This window comes from Ixodes scapularis, unplaced genomic scaffold, assembly GCF_016920785.2.
Source record: "Ixodes scapularis isolate PalLabHiFi unplaced genomic scaffold, ASM1692078v2 PGA_scaffold12__126_contigs__length_90152505, whole genome shotgun sequence".
Classification (NCBI taxonomy): Eukaryota; Metazoa; Arthropoda; class Arachnida; order Ixodida; family Ixodidae; genus Ixodes; species Ixodes scapularis.
This window is the reverse complement of record NW_024609838.1, coordinates 64,209,979-64,227,525: the sequence shown is the minus strand read 5'-3', so window position 1 is coordinate 64,227,525 and position 17,547 is coordinate 64,209,979. Positions and strand designations below refer to the sequence as shown.

General features: G+C 45.0%; 1 protein-coding gene across 4 annotated transcripts; it reads left to right on the top strand.

Annotated features, from left to right (window-relative positions):
* The first annotated feature begins 331 nt into the window (after positions 1–331).
* On the top strand, positions 332–10,538 carry LOC115317090. 4 transcript variants are annotated; one of them, XR_006077523.1, is made up of 7 exons: positions 332–363; positions 465–544; positions 1,391–1,498; positions 4,809–4,867; positions 7,579–7,680; positions 9,896–10,017; positions 10,402–10,538. XR_006077523.1 is itself a non-coding variant. In XM_040501088.1 (4 exons), exons 2-4 carry the CDS (start codon positions 7,583–7,585, stop codon positions 10,497–10,499), a joined length of 318 nt encoding a protein of 105 aa, XP_040357022.1. In that variant the 5' UTR covers positions 4,731–4,867; positions 7,579–7,582; the 3' UTR covers positions 10,500–10,538. The 4 variants fall into 4 exon arrangements, 1 of the variants encoding a protein (XP_040357022.1); XR_006077522.1 differs by lacking the exon at positions 332–363 and having other exon boundaries at positions 442–544; XR_006077524.1 differs by lacking the exons at positions 332–363; positions 1,391–1,498 and having other exon boundaries at positions 442–544.
* The last annotated feature ends 7,009 nt before the right edge of the window (positions 10,539–17,547 follow it).

Below are 17,547 nucleotides of genomic sequence, written 5' to 3'. Positions count from 1 at the left end.
CACGGGCGGAGGACTGTCGAGGGTGGCGTACAATATGAATTAGTCTTTCCCTTTAATGTATCCGCTACTGCCGACGCATCGGCTACTTGCGGCGCCAGTTTCTTTACACGCAGTGTTGACACTTGACATATTTCTCTCAAAAATGTACTCATTCAAGTTCATACGCAGTGTTCGACACTCGACGATCCGTTAATTTTAATGTATACTTTATATTTTGAAAAACGCTCGCCGCTTATATCCGTTCGAGCAACTGCGTCTTCAAAAGCTTCGAATCCAAATCCAAATCTAGTTGTTTCGTGCGCTTTGTTGCCTCGCCAGCCTCACCCTTCCTCGTGGAGTGTTTTCGAGGTTTTAGATATTTCGGTAGGTTTCACTCGATTTTGCGAGAACGGAGAAATAAGAGACGTCCACAGGCCTTAATTAAAAAACTGCAGTCCTTCGAATGTGGTCGACTTCGAGCGTAGGACGGCGTACAAGGTGTCTTGGGACGGCGACGCGAACACTCGAGGAGGCTATTACGACGCCGAGATCCTCGAACTGACGGGTGAGTGTGTATTTTTTACCATCCCAAAGTGCGACGTAGCCACAAGCAATCGCCGTTTTCTTTCTTTTTTATTGCGACTGTAATTAAAAGTGAATATTGTAGGCTGCTTATATGGGGTACCAAGCTAGGCAGATGAATGCATGGGCTAATACTTCAGTTGAGCGTGTGGACTGAACTGCCTTGCACGTGACATCATATGGCACCCTGCAAGCCGCCATTGCTCCTGTGCCTTAAGTCCGCGCTAATTTACTCGTACTCCGCCGTTCCGAGTTTCACACTCCGAGCGCAGCAACTAAACGAAGCATAGCGTACAGTAGCGCAACACACCGAAGCTGTCGGCGAGCTGTATGAGCCACTTCCCACCGCAGTTTTATGACGAACCCAGCATCTCGCGGATGCCAAAATTATTTTGAAGATGAATTAATTAAGGGCTCTATAAAATGGTCAAATAAAAGCCCCCCTCAAAAAAAAAAAAAAAAAGAAATGCGCGGCGACGTTAGGAAATTTTTACGAATGTTTTAATATTTGTGAAAGGTTTGAAGACTCGCTTCGACCATATATGCTGAATGTTACTTTGACCGATCTATTTATTGACCATGCATACTGTTTAGATTCAAATGAAAGACAACATTCTTGAACTCGCTTGTCAAAACAAGAAACTCTCAAACTTGTCAGATATCTTGGGTTTCCGTCTTCCAGCGCGAGACGGAACCTGTGGATGTGCTACTCCAATACCGGCACACCACAGTTCAATAAATAGCACATTAGTTAGTTTTCAGGCGAGATGCATGGACAAACTTTTTCCGCAACGTTTTCGCTTTCCAATCGAAGTATCTTTATTCGCAGGGCTGTGCATTCTACAAAGGGCAGCGATCGGACTGTCCTCTCATCTCGACAACTTTTCTGTCGCTGTACCATCATAACGCTACTGTTCGATGGGTAATTCGTTTTCAGGTGAGATTCGGGAACAAACCTTTTCCGCAATGGTCCTGGCTTTGAAATCAAATCATTTTACTCGCTGGGTTAAGCATTCTTTAACTGAAATGAGGCAGCGATCCACTGCACTCCCCGTCTCGGCGACGTTTCTGTCAGCGCGAAGAAATGACTTGCACTTCGAGAAATACTCGGTGCAAAAAGAGCACGCTTGAGTGTCAGTCCTTTGGTGGCGCTTCTGTCCATTTAATGAACAGAGCGCCAAACTCTTGCGCTCCGCAGCACAAACTTAGGCGCACAATCGTGGCTGATTCAATGTCAATTCATGCGAGTCATATAATACATGGCTTGCATTGATGTTGCATCAGCTGCCATTGCTTCCTGACCAATTTATTTATTCATGATCACAAATGTACAGTCGGGGACAAAAGTCCCCAGGACGTGCTAGCTGCGGCTGAAACCCATTGCTCTGCCACCTGCCGGCGGGTCGCCTGGTTTCGAGATCACACAAAAGCGCACGTGCGTCCTACTCTGCCTGCAAACATGTGCGTTTCCTGCTCTTCTGCGGCACAGCACCTAACTAGGAATCGGGCACATGGTACTGCCTCGGAGATAGCGCTGGCGGCTGACGAGCGTCTGCTATACATTCCAAAACTCGAGATACCGCCTGGGGCATTGCGCCGCATTTCGTCGTGTCAGCGCACCTTGCTTTATAACCAGTTCAGCTTATCGCTTAATTGAGCTGCCATGACTTCTTGCTTTATAGGTGCCATGTCAGTAAGCACTATCTCCGAAGTGGTACCACGCGCCCGATTCCGAGTTAGGCGCCGTGCCGCAGCAGAGCGGGAAAGCGCACACGTTGGCAGGTACAATAGGACGCACGTGCGCCCTTCTGTGATCTCGAAACCAGGCGACCCGCCGGCAGAGGAATGCGTTTCAGTCGCAGCTTGCGTGTCCTGGAGACTTTTGTCCCCGACTGTACCTACAAGAAACCCAAGAGGAAATGGCAACTGAACTGGCCTGGCGCAAACAGGCAGCTGAAGCATCTGCAAGTTCACACAAATCCGCTCCTCCCAGGAACGTCAGCCCTTGTGCCCTCTAACGCAAAGCAGTTTTTGTGGAAATTTTGTCACCAGAATATCATTACCTGTCTATGTAATGTGGTGCGGCCTATTTTTTCTGGGAGTGTCCAAAAGCTAAATCTTAGCGCTAATTAAATTTTTAGATGCGGTTTATGTCAGGACAAAAGCTGAAAGTGACGATGTTGCAAGGCTCTGAAAAGCAGCGCCAGCCACATATGGCTAGCAGCGACGAAACGGGCACACGACTGACCAATCCAACTGATGCAGAAAGAGAGCTGGTCGTGCACAAAATGTGAGTGTGGAAAGCAGCTTGGGAATCCCAACACTGCGTAATGTAATGTCGAGTCCTTAACATTTATACTTCCTTGGGACTGCTCTGTTTCACCACTCAGTCAAGGCTTTGCAGTTTACCAAGCCTTCTTTATTTCACAAAGGCCAGTAAAGCAGTCGGGAGTGACAAGAAAGACAAAGAATCAACTAAATCACAAAAAAAAAGAAGAAAAATAGCACAGGGATCCAGTTTGATGCCGGCAACAATGTGTTGTCATGATTTGTGTAAAAAACTCTGGAACCAACTGAAGGGATATGGGCTTAAGGGAACCATGGTTAAGTTTCTAGAATGGGTTTATAGGGAGAATATGGTGGTTATAACGTGGGAAGCAGAAAATACAAGACCAGCAGCAATAAAAAGGGTCTTAGTCAGGGTTGCCCATTGTCTCCCTTGCTCTTTATGATATACCTCAGTGAGATGGAAAAAAGTTTAGAACGGTGCAACCTAGGTTTTGACCTGACTTACATGGAGGAAGGACATGAAGTAAATCAAGTATTGCCAGGGTTAATGTATGCAGACAACATTGTACTCATATCAGAAAGTCGTGAGACAATACAGGAACTGATTAAAATTTGCAGCAGGGAAGGGGACAATTTAGGACTAAAATTTAGTAGAGACAAGTCTGGTATAATAGTTTTCAACTACGAGAAGGGGGAGCCCCTGGAGATACAGGACACATTAATAGAACACGTAGAAAAGTACAAATATCTGGGAGTATGGTTAAGTGCAGGAAGACGGTATCTAAAAGACCATGAAGATATTGTAATAAAGAAGGGGAAAGGAGATTCGGCTATCATGAAACAGAGGGCACTATGGAACTATAATAGATATGAAGTTGTTAGGGGTGTATGGAAGGGAGTCATGGTGCCAGGACTGTCATTTGGGAATGCGGTATTGTGTATGAGGTCAGAAATTCAGGCAGGTTTAGAGATACAGCAAAGGAGTGTGGGTAGGTTGGCATTGGGGGCACATGGGAATACACCAAATGAGGGAGTACAGGGGGATATGGGTTGGGCATCTTTCGAGAGTAGAGAAGCGATCAGTAAAGTAAAATTTGAACAAAGACTAGCTGAAATTGAGGATACACGGTGGGCAGCGAAAGTGTACAAGTATCTATATATGAAAAGTCTTAACACTAGGTGGACAAACCGAACCCGCAAGCTGAGATTTAAATACATTCAACGAGATGGAGCCGATCAGAGCATAACAGTAGAAAAGGGAGTAAAGGAAACAGAGAGGAAATTGTGGGAAGAGACAATGCAGGGGAAATCAGCTTTAGCAATATACAGGGCACAAAAACAAGAAATAAAGAAGGAATAGCTGTATGATAATTCAGTGCGGAGCTCTTTGCTTTTTGAGGCTAGAACGGGGGTGCTGCGAACGAAAACGTATAGGGCTAAATTTCAGGAAGTAGACACTCTGTGTGACGTATGCAACCGCGAAAGGGAAACTATAGAACATCTAATTTTAAGGTGCACGGGGCTTCGTCCCACCCTCTTGGGGGGATGACTACGGATTTGGAGGGGGCGCTGGGTTTTCCGGACATGAATGGACGAATGGATAGGGAAAGAATTGCGATAACTAAGAGGAGATTGGAGGATTGGTGGAAGAGATCTAGGGAAGGATAAAAAAAACAAATACATATGAAATAAATTCAATTTAAAAGAGAGGGGGAACTGTTATAGCAAAATTCATACAAAAAAAATAGTAGAAGGGATGACGAAATGTTAGGCTAGGTGGCGCAAGCTGCCGCCCGATACAAATGGTATAGCCATTACCATCCATCCATCCATCCGTTGATGAGGAATGCCATGCTTTCTGCCTACACCCCAATGTGCGTGAGAATGCTGCTAGGGGGCACACCGGCAGAGCTGCTAGAAACACCTTTCTCTGACTTACCCTGCTCTATCAATTGCAGGACTACCTGCGGCTCGGCTGTTGATGCGGGAGGTGCTGTAGGGCCCTACTGCCTAACACGTAAGTCATTTATGGCCTGACCTCTGGGTACTCATATGTTTACCGTAGTAACAGAACCCATGCTTTAGCATTAAAAAGGTAACTTTTTTAATGAACCTGCAGTATATGAAAGAAGTTTGCTGTGCGGTGATAGAGCCGAACATGTCATATACAACACATGGCTTATATCTTGCATAGAGGATATTCATTCATAAAGGGTGGAAACAATAATGCTGAGAAAGAAGGCATAAACGGCAAAGAGCTCTCTACTCTACTGTTGTGGCTGCGCTCTGTTGCTGAGAAGAATGACTGAGGAATGTCCTTCCTACGTCATGACTACGTAGCAAGTTCCCCGATGTTGCTAGATTACCTCCCAAATAAGCTCCACATGCATCCACCAGGTGCACATTGAAAGATTGTTTGATTAGCTTTAAAATTAGTTTGCTTCTGCCCTTCAGCAAAGGACTGGTATTTTTGAGGTTATGTTGCAACTTGCAACTCATTAAAGCGATAAAATGAGCGCTGGAATTTGGTTTCTGTACATCTTTAATGTGAAATTGTTTTTTTCAGTTGCTGACGAGGACATCCTTGGAAAGAATGAGATCGTGGACCCTAGCATCGGCCTCCAGAAAAGGGAGGAATGGTAAAATAGAAAAACTTTTCACTTTCATTCAGTGTATAATATACATTAAAAGAGTTTAGGATAGTGCAGGGGTGGCCAGAGTGACATGGAGTTAGAGCCGCAGACAAAACTACGAAAGTTTAGAGTCGCTGGAAAAAAGAAAGTGGGGGGGTGCTTCTTTTAACAAGAAACAATATGGAGGGAACAGTTATTTCCCCTATTGAAAATTCCATCAAGGTACGTAATTTGGGACACTGACTGCCAGTCAGCAGCCTTGGTGGAACGTGATGGACCATCAGACGTCATCTGATGGTCTATCAGATGACGTCTGACTGCCACTGCCAAGGGAATTTCATCAACAAGGGCAGCATTTATATAAGAGTAAAGCTATACGCACTCATACATATCGCCAAATGCCTCGATAAAACAAAATGTTCGAGAAAAAAAAAAAAAAAAGAAAAAAAAAGCAGCACTACCGCGGATCGAACCCGTGACCACTTGCGTACAAATCGGACACCGTAACCGCTATGCCACGCCGATTCTTGGAGAACTCGATTTCACCATCCGTTTTATACGAGATGCTTCGGTTGCAAATGAGTTAAGACTTCAGCATGTTATGCAAAGCACTGGTACATCACTCGCCGTTCTTCAGTTCTACTCACCTGCCATGTAGAGTACTTCCGCGCCGTAGAACGATCCTTTTGTTCGCGCGCCTCCGGCCCAGTAGACCTGTACACCTTGTCGTCTTCAACTACACCGCTAAAGTCCCTTACATCGTCGGAACTCACAACGGGCTGGGTCTTGTCGAGTAGAAATTCTACTAAAACATAAAGCACTGTAGAGCCCGGGCAGGATCGACAGGTTGGAGCAAGCGGGCAAACAAAACGAGTCGGGAGCGATCGTTCATGAAAGCTCGGCGAAGCCCCTATGGGCGAACCGAAGTCAGCGAAGATGCGTTTTCGGCGTTTCGGCGGGCTTCTGATCAAGGTTGTCGGTCGGCTGCGTGTCATATCTCTAACATCAGCGGTTTTATGGGCTCACGTCCCGAAATCGTTTTCTTGTGCATAGACTATTTTCCGTATTCATAGATTTGACGAAATAGTGGTATCCGAACGAACTTTACGTCCTTTGACCGTATGTCTGTCTGCACGTCAAAGCTTTTTGACGTACAGTCAGAGCCAATCGATGTACAATCAGAATCGCCACCAAGACATCTTGATGGCATTTCGCGGCGGCCGACTGCCACCAGGAAACCATCAGAAAGCCGACAAGTGGAGTCTGACTGGAGTTTGACTGTCGGTCAGAGTAACTTGTTGGCCAATCAGACATGTTTGACGTACAGTTAGGCACAGTCAGCGGTCCACTAGAAAACACTGACTGCCAAGCAGGGTTACATTGATGGATTTTTCCTTCGGGTCCATAGAGGACAAGTATAATGGGCGATAACAACAAATGACACTATGCATCAGAAGGTCCTTTCCACTGCTAAGCAAAAATTAATACACGATTCACTAGCCAGTCACTGGCCCTGACAACTGTTATGCGTATACGGTTGAAAGTCTTTCTAGAACAATAAAGGAAACAGGGTCACTCGACGCATCTATGTGGCAAAAAGCATTCCAGGTGTATATATGTAGTGTGTTGCCAGGCTGCCAAGACTTGAAGCTCTTTCTAAATTCTAGAACCCTTTTCGTCTAGGGGACACGTTTTCCAGGGAGCCGCGAGCCTCACTTTGGCCACTCCTGAGATAATGTAAGCACAGTAGATTGAATCGATTGAAACAAGAAGTCATTAAAACATTATTGTAGCCAGGCTCTTAATTGTAGTTACAGCCAGTGCCCGGAAAACATTATGTTGTCATGCTCACCTGATGCAACTAAGGGATTATGTAGCTGTTTCATGCAGATACCATAAAGCTTTGTAGGCCCATCAGCTTCGCAGACGCCCATGAAGATAGGAATTCATGTGTAGTGCTGTCTTAAATTTAAAGGCCTAAATTTCATTAATGTAATCATTTTAGTGCGTTTTCAATGCATCTTGGAGTATACAGTACCACTCTACGTCAACGACTGGTATATGTGAAGCTGTTTCTCGCTTTTGTTTATAACAGATCCATGTCGGGCAAGGTGTGCACGTCAACCAGGAATGCGGGCAACATGCGGAAAGCAGAGTGCGACTCCATGTTTTGCAAGATCACCGCTGCTTCCATAGGGTGAGTGGAAGTGATTTTGGAGATGTCGGTGACCGGCACCCTCTCCAACAAGGCAAAGGCAGCGAGGCAAGAGAAGGCGTTTGCCCTGCCCACTCAGCGCAAGGTGCAAGCTCTCTCATTAAGCAAACATTTTTAAAATCTTGATATGAATCTTGCGGAGTCGCGTAAAATATTTCATGCTAAATTCGTATCAACGAAAGAGAAACAAAATTTATATTTTGAAACACAAGGAATGCATGAATGTGCATTTATTTATGGCAGAAAATATCTTGTATGCAATTTACACGATTCTAACACGCCCCCGATAGTAACACACGGTTATAATCAACCCACGAATGTTGAAAAAATGAATTAATGTCGATTCTACTGCGCAGATAAATGTCGATTCTACTTCGCAGATAAAATAATGACGGCTGAACAACATACACTTTGTGGAAAACATTTTATCAAATGCACATACTTGGAAAGTGCCCACACTATGTGCTGTTGAAGCCCTACATCAAAAACTTGCAAGCAAAAATTCGGTTTCTTTGTCTTTCCAACCAAGCTCGCATGTCACCGTGGACCACACCGAAGACACCAACAACATCACACGGTTTACTGTTTTTGCCAACGCAGTTACTTTGTTTTTTAGAGGTAACCTTATAGTAAAATCGGTTTTGCTTTTCCAAGCTTGAAACACCATTCCACGAGATCGCAAAAACAAAAAAACGATTTTGGATTCAGATTGGATTGGATTTGAAACATGTGTTGATGGTAATGGGGCTGGCCACTTTGCACAGTTTTTTTTTAGCATTTTTTTTGTTGTTTTTGGGTCCGATTGTAACATGCATGTAATTTTGAGCTCCAGTTTTTGGGTAAAGTGCGGCTGATCCCTGGCAGCAACAGGCAATCAGCCGCCCGGGGCCTTGAAAGCTTACAGTCACCGATCGTGGCCTCCTTGCCACTATCAGTTGTGGAGCACACATTTGTATCAGCCGTCGCAGCGCGTAGAAGAATTCGGAACACCCAAAAATTTTCACGTCGTATACAATGCACTTCGGCCGGGGAATTTGTTAATTTGTTTTATTCCGGAATTCGTACCAGTTACTATCACTGAGATTTTACTCTAGTAGGTTGTCTGCTAACACCTGGACATGTGATGGGGGTACCCCGCCAAGAATGAGTCAATCATAACAGATAATAACCGTAAATAATCGCACATTTGTATTTTGAACAGATAATTTTATTTTTCGTTCTAAGCAACAAACTCGAGCAAGTGCTCGAAGAGAAGTCAACGGAGAGCCCGATGCGTCGTGGGCTATCCGGCAAAGCTGGCGTGGCTACGAGCTGTGCCGTTCGGGTGCATAGTGGTGGTGTAGACGTGTTACAGCCTAGCCATTTGAAACACCTGTGGGCTTTACGTGGACCAAAGCGGACTAAGCCGTCTAAGCGCCTATGTGTGAGATAAGTAATGTCAAGGTCATCGCGTTCAGGGCGAGATTACTCCAACAGTTGAGTATACCTCCAAACAGCGGCGCTGCTTCGATGTGTAGTACAGCTACATAGCGGTTTTCGCCATGTCACGACTACGTCCAAGATCCCCAACATTGCTAGATTACCTCCCAACGAAGCTTCAGAGGCCTCCACCAGGTGCACATTGAAAGACTGTTTAATTACCTTTAAATTTAGAGCCAGGCCATGAATGGAAGATCTTTCAAGGAATGTGAAAGATTGTTTTTATATAGAACTGCATTGTTCTTTCTGGTGCTCATGATGCTATTTTTTTAATTCTGTGGCGTGTCTAAGCTGTTACCACAGCGAGGGATGATAACCAAGTATAAGCAGTTTCCAACGTACATTGTCTACTTATCTACAGTTGTAGCTCCTATTTCTTACAAGGTCACTAGCCTAGCAGTGAGATTTATAGACATGGGCTACCTGTTTTGTGCTTAAAAGAATCTAACAGAAGCCAGGGTGAGCTGTCTATTGGGAGTGGAACATAAATCAGGATACTACGGTACTTTTGCTTTCATGGTGATCTCTGAACACTGTAAATACTAAGAAACGTTGAAGGCTTGTTAGGTGCCAGCTGCCACTTAATTGCTTTTATTTGAGACTAATTTACCCTTGGTCTTCTCAAACTATGACCCTCCAGCCTGTATTTATGACATTCTATATTGTTTTAAATCTGAGCACTGCAAAAAATAATTACCCTGGAATTTCAATATTCCAGGCTGCTTTTGACTACACCTGAGGGAGAAAGGTACCGCCAGGCTGAAAGGGCAGCCCGGCACCAGAAGATACGGCGGTACCTGTCAGAAAAGCTGTCCAATCTCAAGAGAAATCACTACAAAGGTATGTGCATCTATACTCTAACTTCCTTAATTAAGTAATATACTATTTTGGGTCTCAAGTTTACAAGCAATTTTTTTAAGTGATGGTACAAATAAATTATTTAGAGGTTAATATATCTAAATGCTTATGCAAACAACTTTAAAGTAGTCTTTTGATCAGCTGACCACTTGAAAAAGGCTGTGGGTCGCTTGGTCGCTACTGCCATCCCATCAGGCCGTGCTCGCTCACTCTCCAAAAAGTTGCATGGTCACACAATTAAAATGAAGCACGTCACTCTTACTGCCCCTTAGTCGTCTCTAGGCCCACTCTGCTGTTTACGTATGTCAATGGTCGTCCTGTGTTTGGACTCATTGCTGATCTCTGAATTGCCCTTGATATGTCCAGGCTCATCCCTTTGCTGCCTGTCCTCCCCCGATGCGTGGTCCCACCACGGACTGCCCATGCTGTTGCAGGTCTGCCATCGCTTGCACCCCATGTTGTAGCCTTTTTACCCTTTTCTTATTAATTTAGCTTAATTTATATATTGTCAATACTATTGAAATGGAACAGATGTACTATCGCAGCCAATATGAGCTGAAACACCACTGCACGTGGCACGCGATGAGAGTTGTCTCTCAGATTGTTCAGCAAACCTTGGTATGCGTTGAGGTAGAAACAAATCGCTTCTTGTGCTCGTTGCACCACTATGCCGTTCCGTGTCAATTTTCAGCTCATAGTGGCACAATGAGTGCAAGAAGCAACCTGCCTAAACCTCAGCAAACACAGAGGTTCACTGAAAATCCGACAGGTGGCTCTGATAGTACCACACGCCAAGCGTCATGGCGCTTCAACTAATATTGGTCACAATAGTACTTCCTCAAATGTTTCTGGTTTTTCTGTACCACCTAGCCATTCCGCCCAGCGAAACAATGTATGATTTCATAACTTCATAATAAAAATATCAAAGCAATGCAGCTTGTTTGACTTTATTCTTATTAGTAGCTGCATTCGCCGTACTCAAATGTCGGGCTGGCGATTACCAGTGTGCAGTGGACAATATAATTAAATTCTAAGAGGCATATGCACCTCGTCATGCTCCAGGCATGGCATAATTAAGTTTCCAGACTATGCATTCACATATTGTTGTGTTTTTCAAGTTGTGGCCAACTCGAACTGTTTCAAGTTAGCCATGAAACCACCATAATCAAACCGTAAAAAAATAGGCGTCTCAAAATACGACAGGTCATTCGACCATCAGACCAAAACAACAGACCATCAAACCATCAGGCCAACAGACCATCAAACCATCAGGCCAATAGACCATCAAACCATCAGGCCATCAAACCATCAGACGTCCCAAAATACGACTCCATCAGACCATCAGGATTTTCCTGATGGTCTTTTCGATAGGGATGGTATAGGTGTGAGGTCACGTAGCCAATTTAACACCTTGTTAAGCATGTTAACACATGCTTAACAAGGTGTTAACGTACGCGGCGCGTGTCAGAAGCGTGGGAAAGACACGTACAGAGATGTCACCACCGCTCACAACCACGTGATTTTCCCGGGGTTCGACTTGCGTCCGACAGAGGGCGCTCACGTGATGTCACACAGGGTCCGTGCTGCATCCGACAAAGGGCGCTGCGCCGAGGTCATACATGATGGTCACGTGACAATATGTGAATCGCTGCGCGTTAAACGACTTTTATTCGGTATAAAAGGCTCTGCGGCGGCTGGGAATCGACCTCGCTGCCTGGTGCACAGGAGCCCGCCCGACACTCCACCCCCTGAGCTAGAAGCACATTGCTTCCTAGAGGGCTTAGCTCGTCCTAGTTGTCCGTGTTCAAATCAGGTCACGTGTTTTCCTAATACCTGACTTTTGCTACACGGTTAAAAACCAGGATACGTCATTGTCGCAGGTTATGTGACGATGGTCGTGTAATATTGTTTGCATCGCTGGGCGCTAGCGTTGCTCGTCTTCTTATCACGTGATTTCGCGCGATTCAAACGGTACTTGCGGACTCGTAGCCTCGTGGCGCCCCCTTAGCTGATGCCTTTGATGTCTTCGATCCGCTAATTTTGGGCATCATGTCACGGTCCCAAATAGCAGCAGCTGGGTCCCGCTCAATTGGGGTGGGGGGGGGGGGGGGGTGAGGTGACGGTAAAAGTTTGGAGCTCGCGGATTGTGAAATATCTTGGTCCAGCGTAAAGCTTTAAACTAGCCCTGCTAAGATTTGGGGCCAGCTCGTAAAACTTTGCAAAAAAACCAGCGAATCTCGGGAATAGGCGCCATCTAGTGTTCAAACTGTGAAGTGGTCCCCGTTAAAATTGAGTGCCATCTGGTGGTAAAAGTTTCGACCTGCTATAAGTTTCGGGCGTCATGTAAAGGTCCCAATTCGCACCACCTGGGTGCCGCTAAATTGGGGTTGAGGTCACGCTACAACTTTGAAGCTGGCGGACTGTGTTAATTGTTGGGCCAACGTAAAGCTTTGAAGTGGACCTGCGTAATTTTGCGGGCCAGCGCAAAGTCTTGAAGCACACAGACCATGCCGGACCCAGTGATTTGATTTTAATTTTTTTTTGGATAGACACCATCTAGTGTTAGAGCTTTGAAGAGTTAAATGCTAAAATTGCTGACATTTAGTGGTGAAAGCTTTGACCCGCTAAATTTGGGCGTCATCTGAAGATTCCCTTAACACCAGCTGGGTGCCGCTAAATTTTTGGCTGGGGTCACGGTAAAACTTTGAAGTACACAGGCCGTGCTACATCTTCACCCCAGCGTAAAGCATTCAAGTGGCCCTGCTAAATATCGGGTTCCAGCGTAAACTTTGAAAAGCTCACAGACCGTGCTGGACCCAGTGAATTTCGGGATAGGCGTCATCTAGGGTTAGAACTTATAAGCGCTCATCGCTAAAATTGCTCACATCTGGTGGTAGAAGCTTCGACCCGGTAAATTTGGGCGTTACGTGATGGGTCCTTAGCACATGTGACAAGCTGTATCCATCTAATTTTGAGGGGTGACGGTAAAATTTTGAAGCTCACGGACCGCTCTAAGTTCAGACCAAGCGTAAAGTTTTGAAGTAGCACTGCCATATGTTCGGGGCTATCGGCGTGGGTGTGACCTTGCGACATCTTTTGCGGAAAAGGTGAATTGCCTGTATTTCTAAGGCGTGCTCATCTGTATTTTCACGCTCGCGCAAGTCCGGGCTTTCTGCGGATAAGTTGCCAATTCCGTTTGTACGTGGTGAACGTTAGCAATATCGTGCGAAAATCGTCGTTAATTTTTGCGTCAGCTTGGTAGATGGCGTCAACTCTCTCTCGCGCGCGCGTGACATCTCTCGCTAATTTTAGCGTCATCTGTCTGCTGAACGGAGTAGTGTTGAAAATGGAACGGAGTGTGGTCGCATCCATACGCGCTAAAGAAGAGACTGATATGGTGTTTCATTTTTCTTTTATTCTCATTTGCTCTTAGAACACGCACACTTATAAATTTAGATACGGCGTTTAAATTCAATCTACGCAACAAAGACATCATTGGAAATACTTTACACAAAAAATGTACAACAGAAGCAGTTTCAAGACAAATCCGAGGCAAAAAAAAAGTTGTGAAACGGCATCTCACGAGCAACGCGCGATACAGTCCAAAATATTTACGAGGTCAGGATCTTCGACGAGGAGAAAGATCGCTCGCTTCCGTACACTATCGGATTATAGAAAAAAAATGTACAACAATACAAGATGTTTCAAGACACACCGACGTCAAAAAGTTTGGGAAATGACACCTCGCGAGCAACGCGGTATACAGTCTAAAAATATATTTACAAAGTCAGGGCGTGCGATGAGGATATGAAGATCGCTTGCTTCCGGAAACGCTCTTTTGGCAGGCGCAGCTTTGTGGGGGATCCTCTCCAGCCTGCCCTTACAGAAATGTCATATCTGGACTTATATTAAAAAATACAGATATGGATATATAAGGAATTGGGCAGATATGGCCAGATATGCACAATCAGGCCATATCTGGATGGATATAGCCATATATGCCCAATTCCTTATATACCCATATCTGCCCAATTCCTTATATACCCATATCTGCCCAATTCCTTATATACCCATATCTGCCCAATCCCTTATATACCATATATAGACTGCTTTATATGATCCCGTGTTTGGGTCTGGCAGATAGGGTACCCACCCCATACAAAGAAATTTTCACGTGATGCTCCTTCTAGCATCACATGAAAATTATTGCCATGGGGCAGGTACCATACTTTCCAGGTCCAGACATGGAATCATATAATGCATTTCTATGAATATCCACATAATATACATTTTGCTGCTATCCCACACTGCCAAACGTGTGCTTACGTAGATATATCTACAGAATAGGCCACTGACCAATCCTTATTGCTCTGGTTCGGAATCTGCCATTCCGACAAATATGTATGCTATAAATATAGAATGCAGGCGATCGCTAGCTCGGAAACATTGTAACATATCATTCGACGTCGGAAAGTAAACAGCCCTTTGGCGGGATTGGTTGTCGAGGGAGCAGACCGAGAATATGGTTTGCAAAAGAAGTTTTATTTATAAAAGCGCCAAAACTCTAAACAAGTACTTCCACCATTCAAGAAAAAATGATAAGAAACAAAACTGTAATATAGCACAGACAAACATTGAAATAGACTAAAAATGCAATAGTACAAAGACACCTATTAAAATAAAACAAATGGAAGGCAACAATTAAGTTGTAAATTATACGAAAGTTTCAAAGTCGTTGATTCCTACTCACAGTCACAGTCCTGATTCAACTCTCCGGTCGAGCACAGCAGTTTTGACAAGGGCTTCCTTGCTAGCCTCGTCGTTGAAGTCCTTCCTTGCACTGTGTGATATGTACAAAGCCCCCAGTCGCTGCTCGCTGGCCTTGCTTTTCCGTTCGGTCGCCAAATCTTCCCGTGTAATTAACACGTCACACACGCACACAGACACAGTTGTTCGCCGCGGAAGCAATACAAGATGAAAAGATCATACTGCTCCTTGAACACGACGAGGTCACCACTGTTTCCCGGACTAGGAAATGACGAGGGCATCATATCTTTTACTAAAACCTCATAAAAATAAAAAAATAAAATAATGAACATATAAGAAACAAAAACAAAAGGACTAAATCATGAGAAAAAAATGAAATAATGAACACACAAGTAAAAAGCATAAAAACACGAAGGACTTGCACAGACAGCCACATTTGTTCAATTAACAATGACGTTAAATTCTGATAAAAAATATTCCTGCTGCGCTAAAGACCACCAATATGGTGTGTAAACTAGGCCACCTTGAGCAAAGCAGGAATATTTGTGATCATAATCAAATGTCATTGCGAACTCAAAAAGTGTGGCTGCCTGCGTAAGTCCTTCGTATTACCATTCTTCTGAATTCCGTGTTCATTATTGTGGCTGTTTTGGACCAGGCGGAACTTGGTGCTTTTTCCATTCTGACCTTACTTCGGACAGCTTCGTACCCATAGAAAAACCCACTAGCTTCTCTACATAATCACACTCCTCAAAAAAAGAAGAAAATAGAAAAAATTGCGTGTATGTTTACACAGTCGGAAGTTAGCTTGCCTCAGTGGGCGTCTGCTGTCTCAGCTGTAGAGTAATTTAGCCAGCGCGGTACAACCGCTGGCCTGGGGTCTTTAACGCGCACCACGCAGTAGTGACACACAACCGCACGCCATAATGATGCTCATCCAGATCGAAACGGGCAGGGGCGGGGATCCACTCCTTCTCCTTGCTTCCCTTGAGGCACTGACAAATAAAAATCAAAGGTTGGGTCAATCATGTTGACGCAATATGCTTCAAACACGTAGCATGAGTGCTGGCAAGATATTTGCTGCCTTCAATCCAGATAAGCTTGGAAATTTACATGCTAAATAACGAGTAACTTAAAAGCTGAAATATATTTCGATGGAACTACAAAAACCGAAGACTAGCTCTGCAAGTATAGTGCTGTCTAGTACACCATAATTGAGTAGAATCGAATTACAGCGTCCCCCTTACAAAGACTGGAGCAAAACAAGTATAGACTCTGCCGTGCCACTACAACAGAAACAATGGTATTGTGATCTCGTGGAAATCAGAGTTCGAAAAAATTGTGACAGGCTTTGGCACAACAAATATGCCAATGTCATTATTCATTTTTGCATATTCTACGGTGACAGCGCAGGGAAACAATCACACACCAGATACTCAGAAAGACAAGCACACGCGCTGAACGTATAACTCTTGTGTATTCGACTGATATAGATACCAAAAACTGGCGAGACACTACCTTAATTGAGGACATGCATGTACATTTCCCTAGAAGCTTGTAATTAATACTTCAAAGACTCAAAAAAAAAAAAAACCAGTAGGAAGAGAATAAATGCTTCACCATATAAAGCAGCCTGAGTGTTTCTGGAGGTGTGAAATTCGTTACACGTACGTTGGATCATATGAAACACGTGTACAGCAAATAATCTTTAGAGCTAGACATTTCGCGAGGAATAAATGCCAGCGTCAAAAATTATTTCGCGGGCACAAATTCTTGCGATCGGAAGTGGTATGCTATGCATTAATCACCACGGGGTGAATTCATCACGGCACCAATTTTTGGCAATTTTTTTTCTGGGTACGAACTGCGAAAATGAAGGCGTCTGCAGACGACTGGGGCGGCGAAAGCTACGGACTTGCTTGATCAATCAATCGCTGTTTTTGTCGGGTCCAGCTCTCACCAGGCAAGTACGGAGAGTGGCATCGGCGATGGAGGGGCACCGCGCTCTTCCAGACATTCTAGCTTACCAGTAAACAATACGGTGGAGGGAGGAAATCAACACCCCCCACCCCCAATCCGTCTCCCAAAGAGTTCCGCCGCAAGTGATCGACCTTAAGCGAGTAGACAGCCTCTGCATCGAGGAAAAAAGAAAAACAGCCTCGCATAACACCATTCGCGCACAATTAAGGCCTGTTCACACGATGCATCTTTTAGGCGGGCAACAGTTTCGCGACACTCAAGTTTCGCGAAATGTGCTCGTTCACACGTACCGCTTCACGTGCAACAACGATGACGTTTAGACTCGCGAAACTAGTTTGGGTGGTGACCATAAAGTGGCGCTTCAGTTGAAAGCCAACATCATCATCATCACCATTAGCCATTCAGCGTGGTATTCTCCATCTCCCGCCACATTCTAAAAACCGCCAGCATCGCCGGCAGCTCCGCCGCCGCTGGTTCGAACACTCCTCTGTCCCCACACCGTCCCGTTTTCGGCAGGGCGCCCACGGCGCTTTCGCCGGGACGGGGCGAGACGCCCGCTGTGTGAATGAGGCCTAATTGTCTTCGTCCATCGCTGGATTTTTTCCCGATATGCTACTCACTTTTCCTTCAGTGGCGCTTGACGTGCTTGCGGAAGTGCCGGCAGTATCGATCGTTCGTGGTTTCGGTTTTTCTCGGATTTGGCTCGGCTACAACACCGGCAGTGAAGTGGGCTTCTCAAACAGCTCGCTCCCCCCTCAAAGGCCA

Excerpts from the sequence above, each read along its gene's own strand:
- LOC115317090 (XM_040501088.1), top strand. The coding sequence starts at position 7,583 with ATGTCGGGCAAGGTGTGCACGTCAACCAGGAATGCGGGCAACATGCGG. Across the intron at positions 7,681-9,895 it reads ATCACCGCTGCTTCCATAGG|GCTGCTTTTGACTACACCTG; the intron begins GTGAGTGGAAGT and ends TCAATATTCCAG. Across the intron at positions 10,018-10,401 it reads CAAGAGAAATCACTACAAAG|GCTCATCCCTTTGCTGCCTG; the intron begins GTATGTGCATCT and ends TGATATGTCCAG.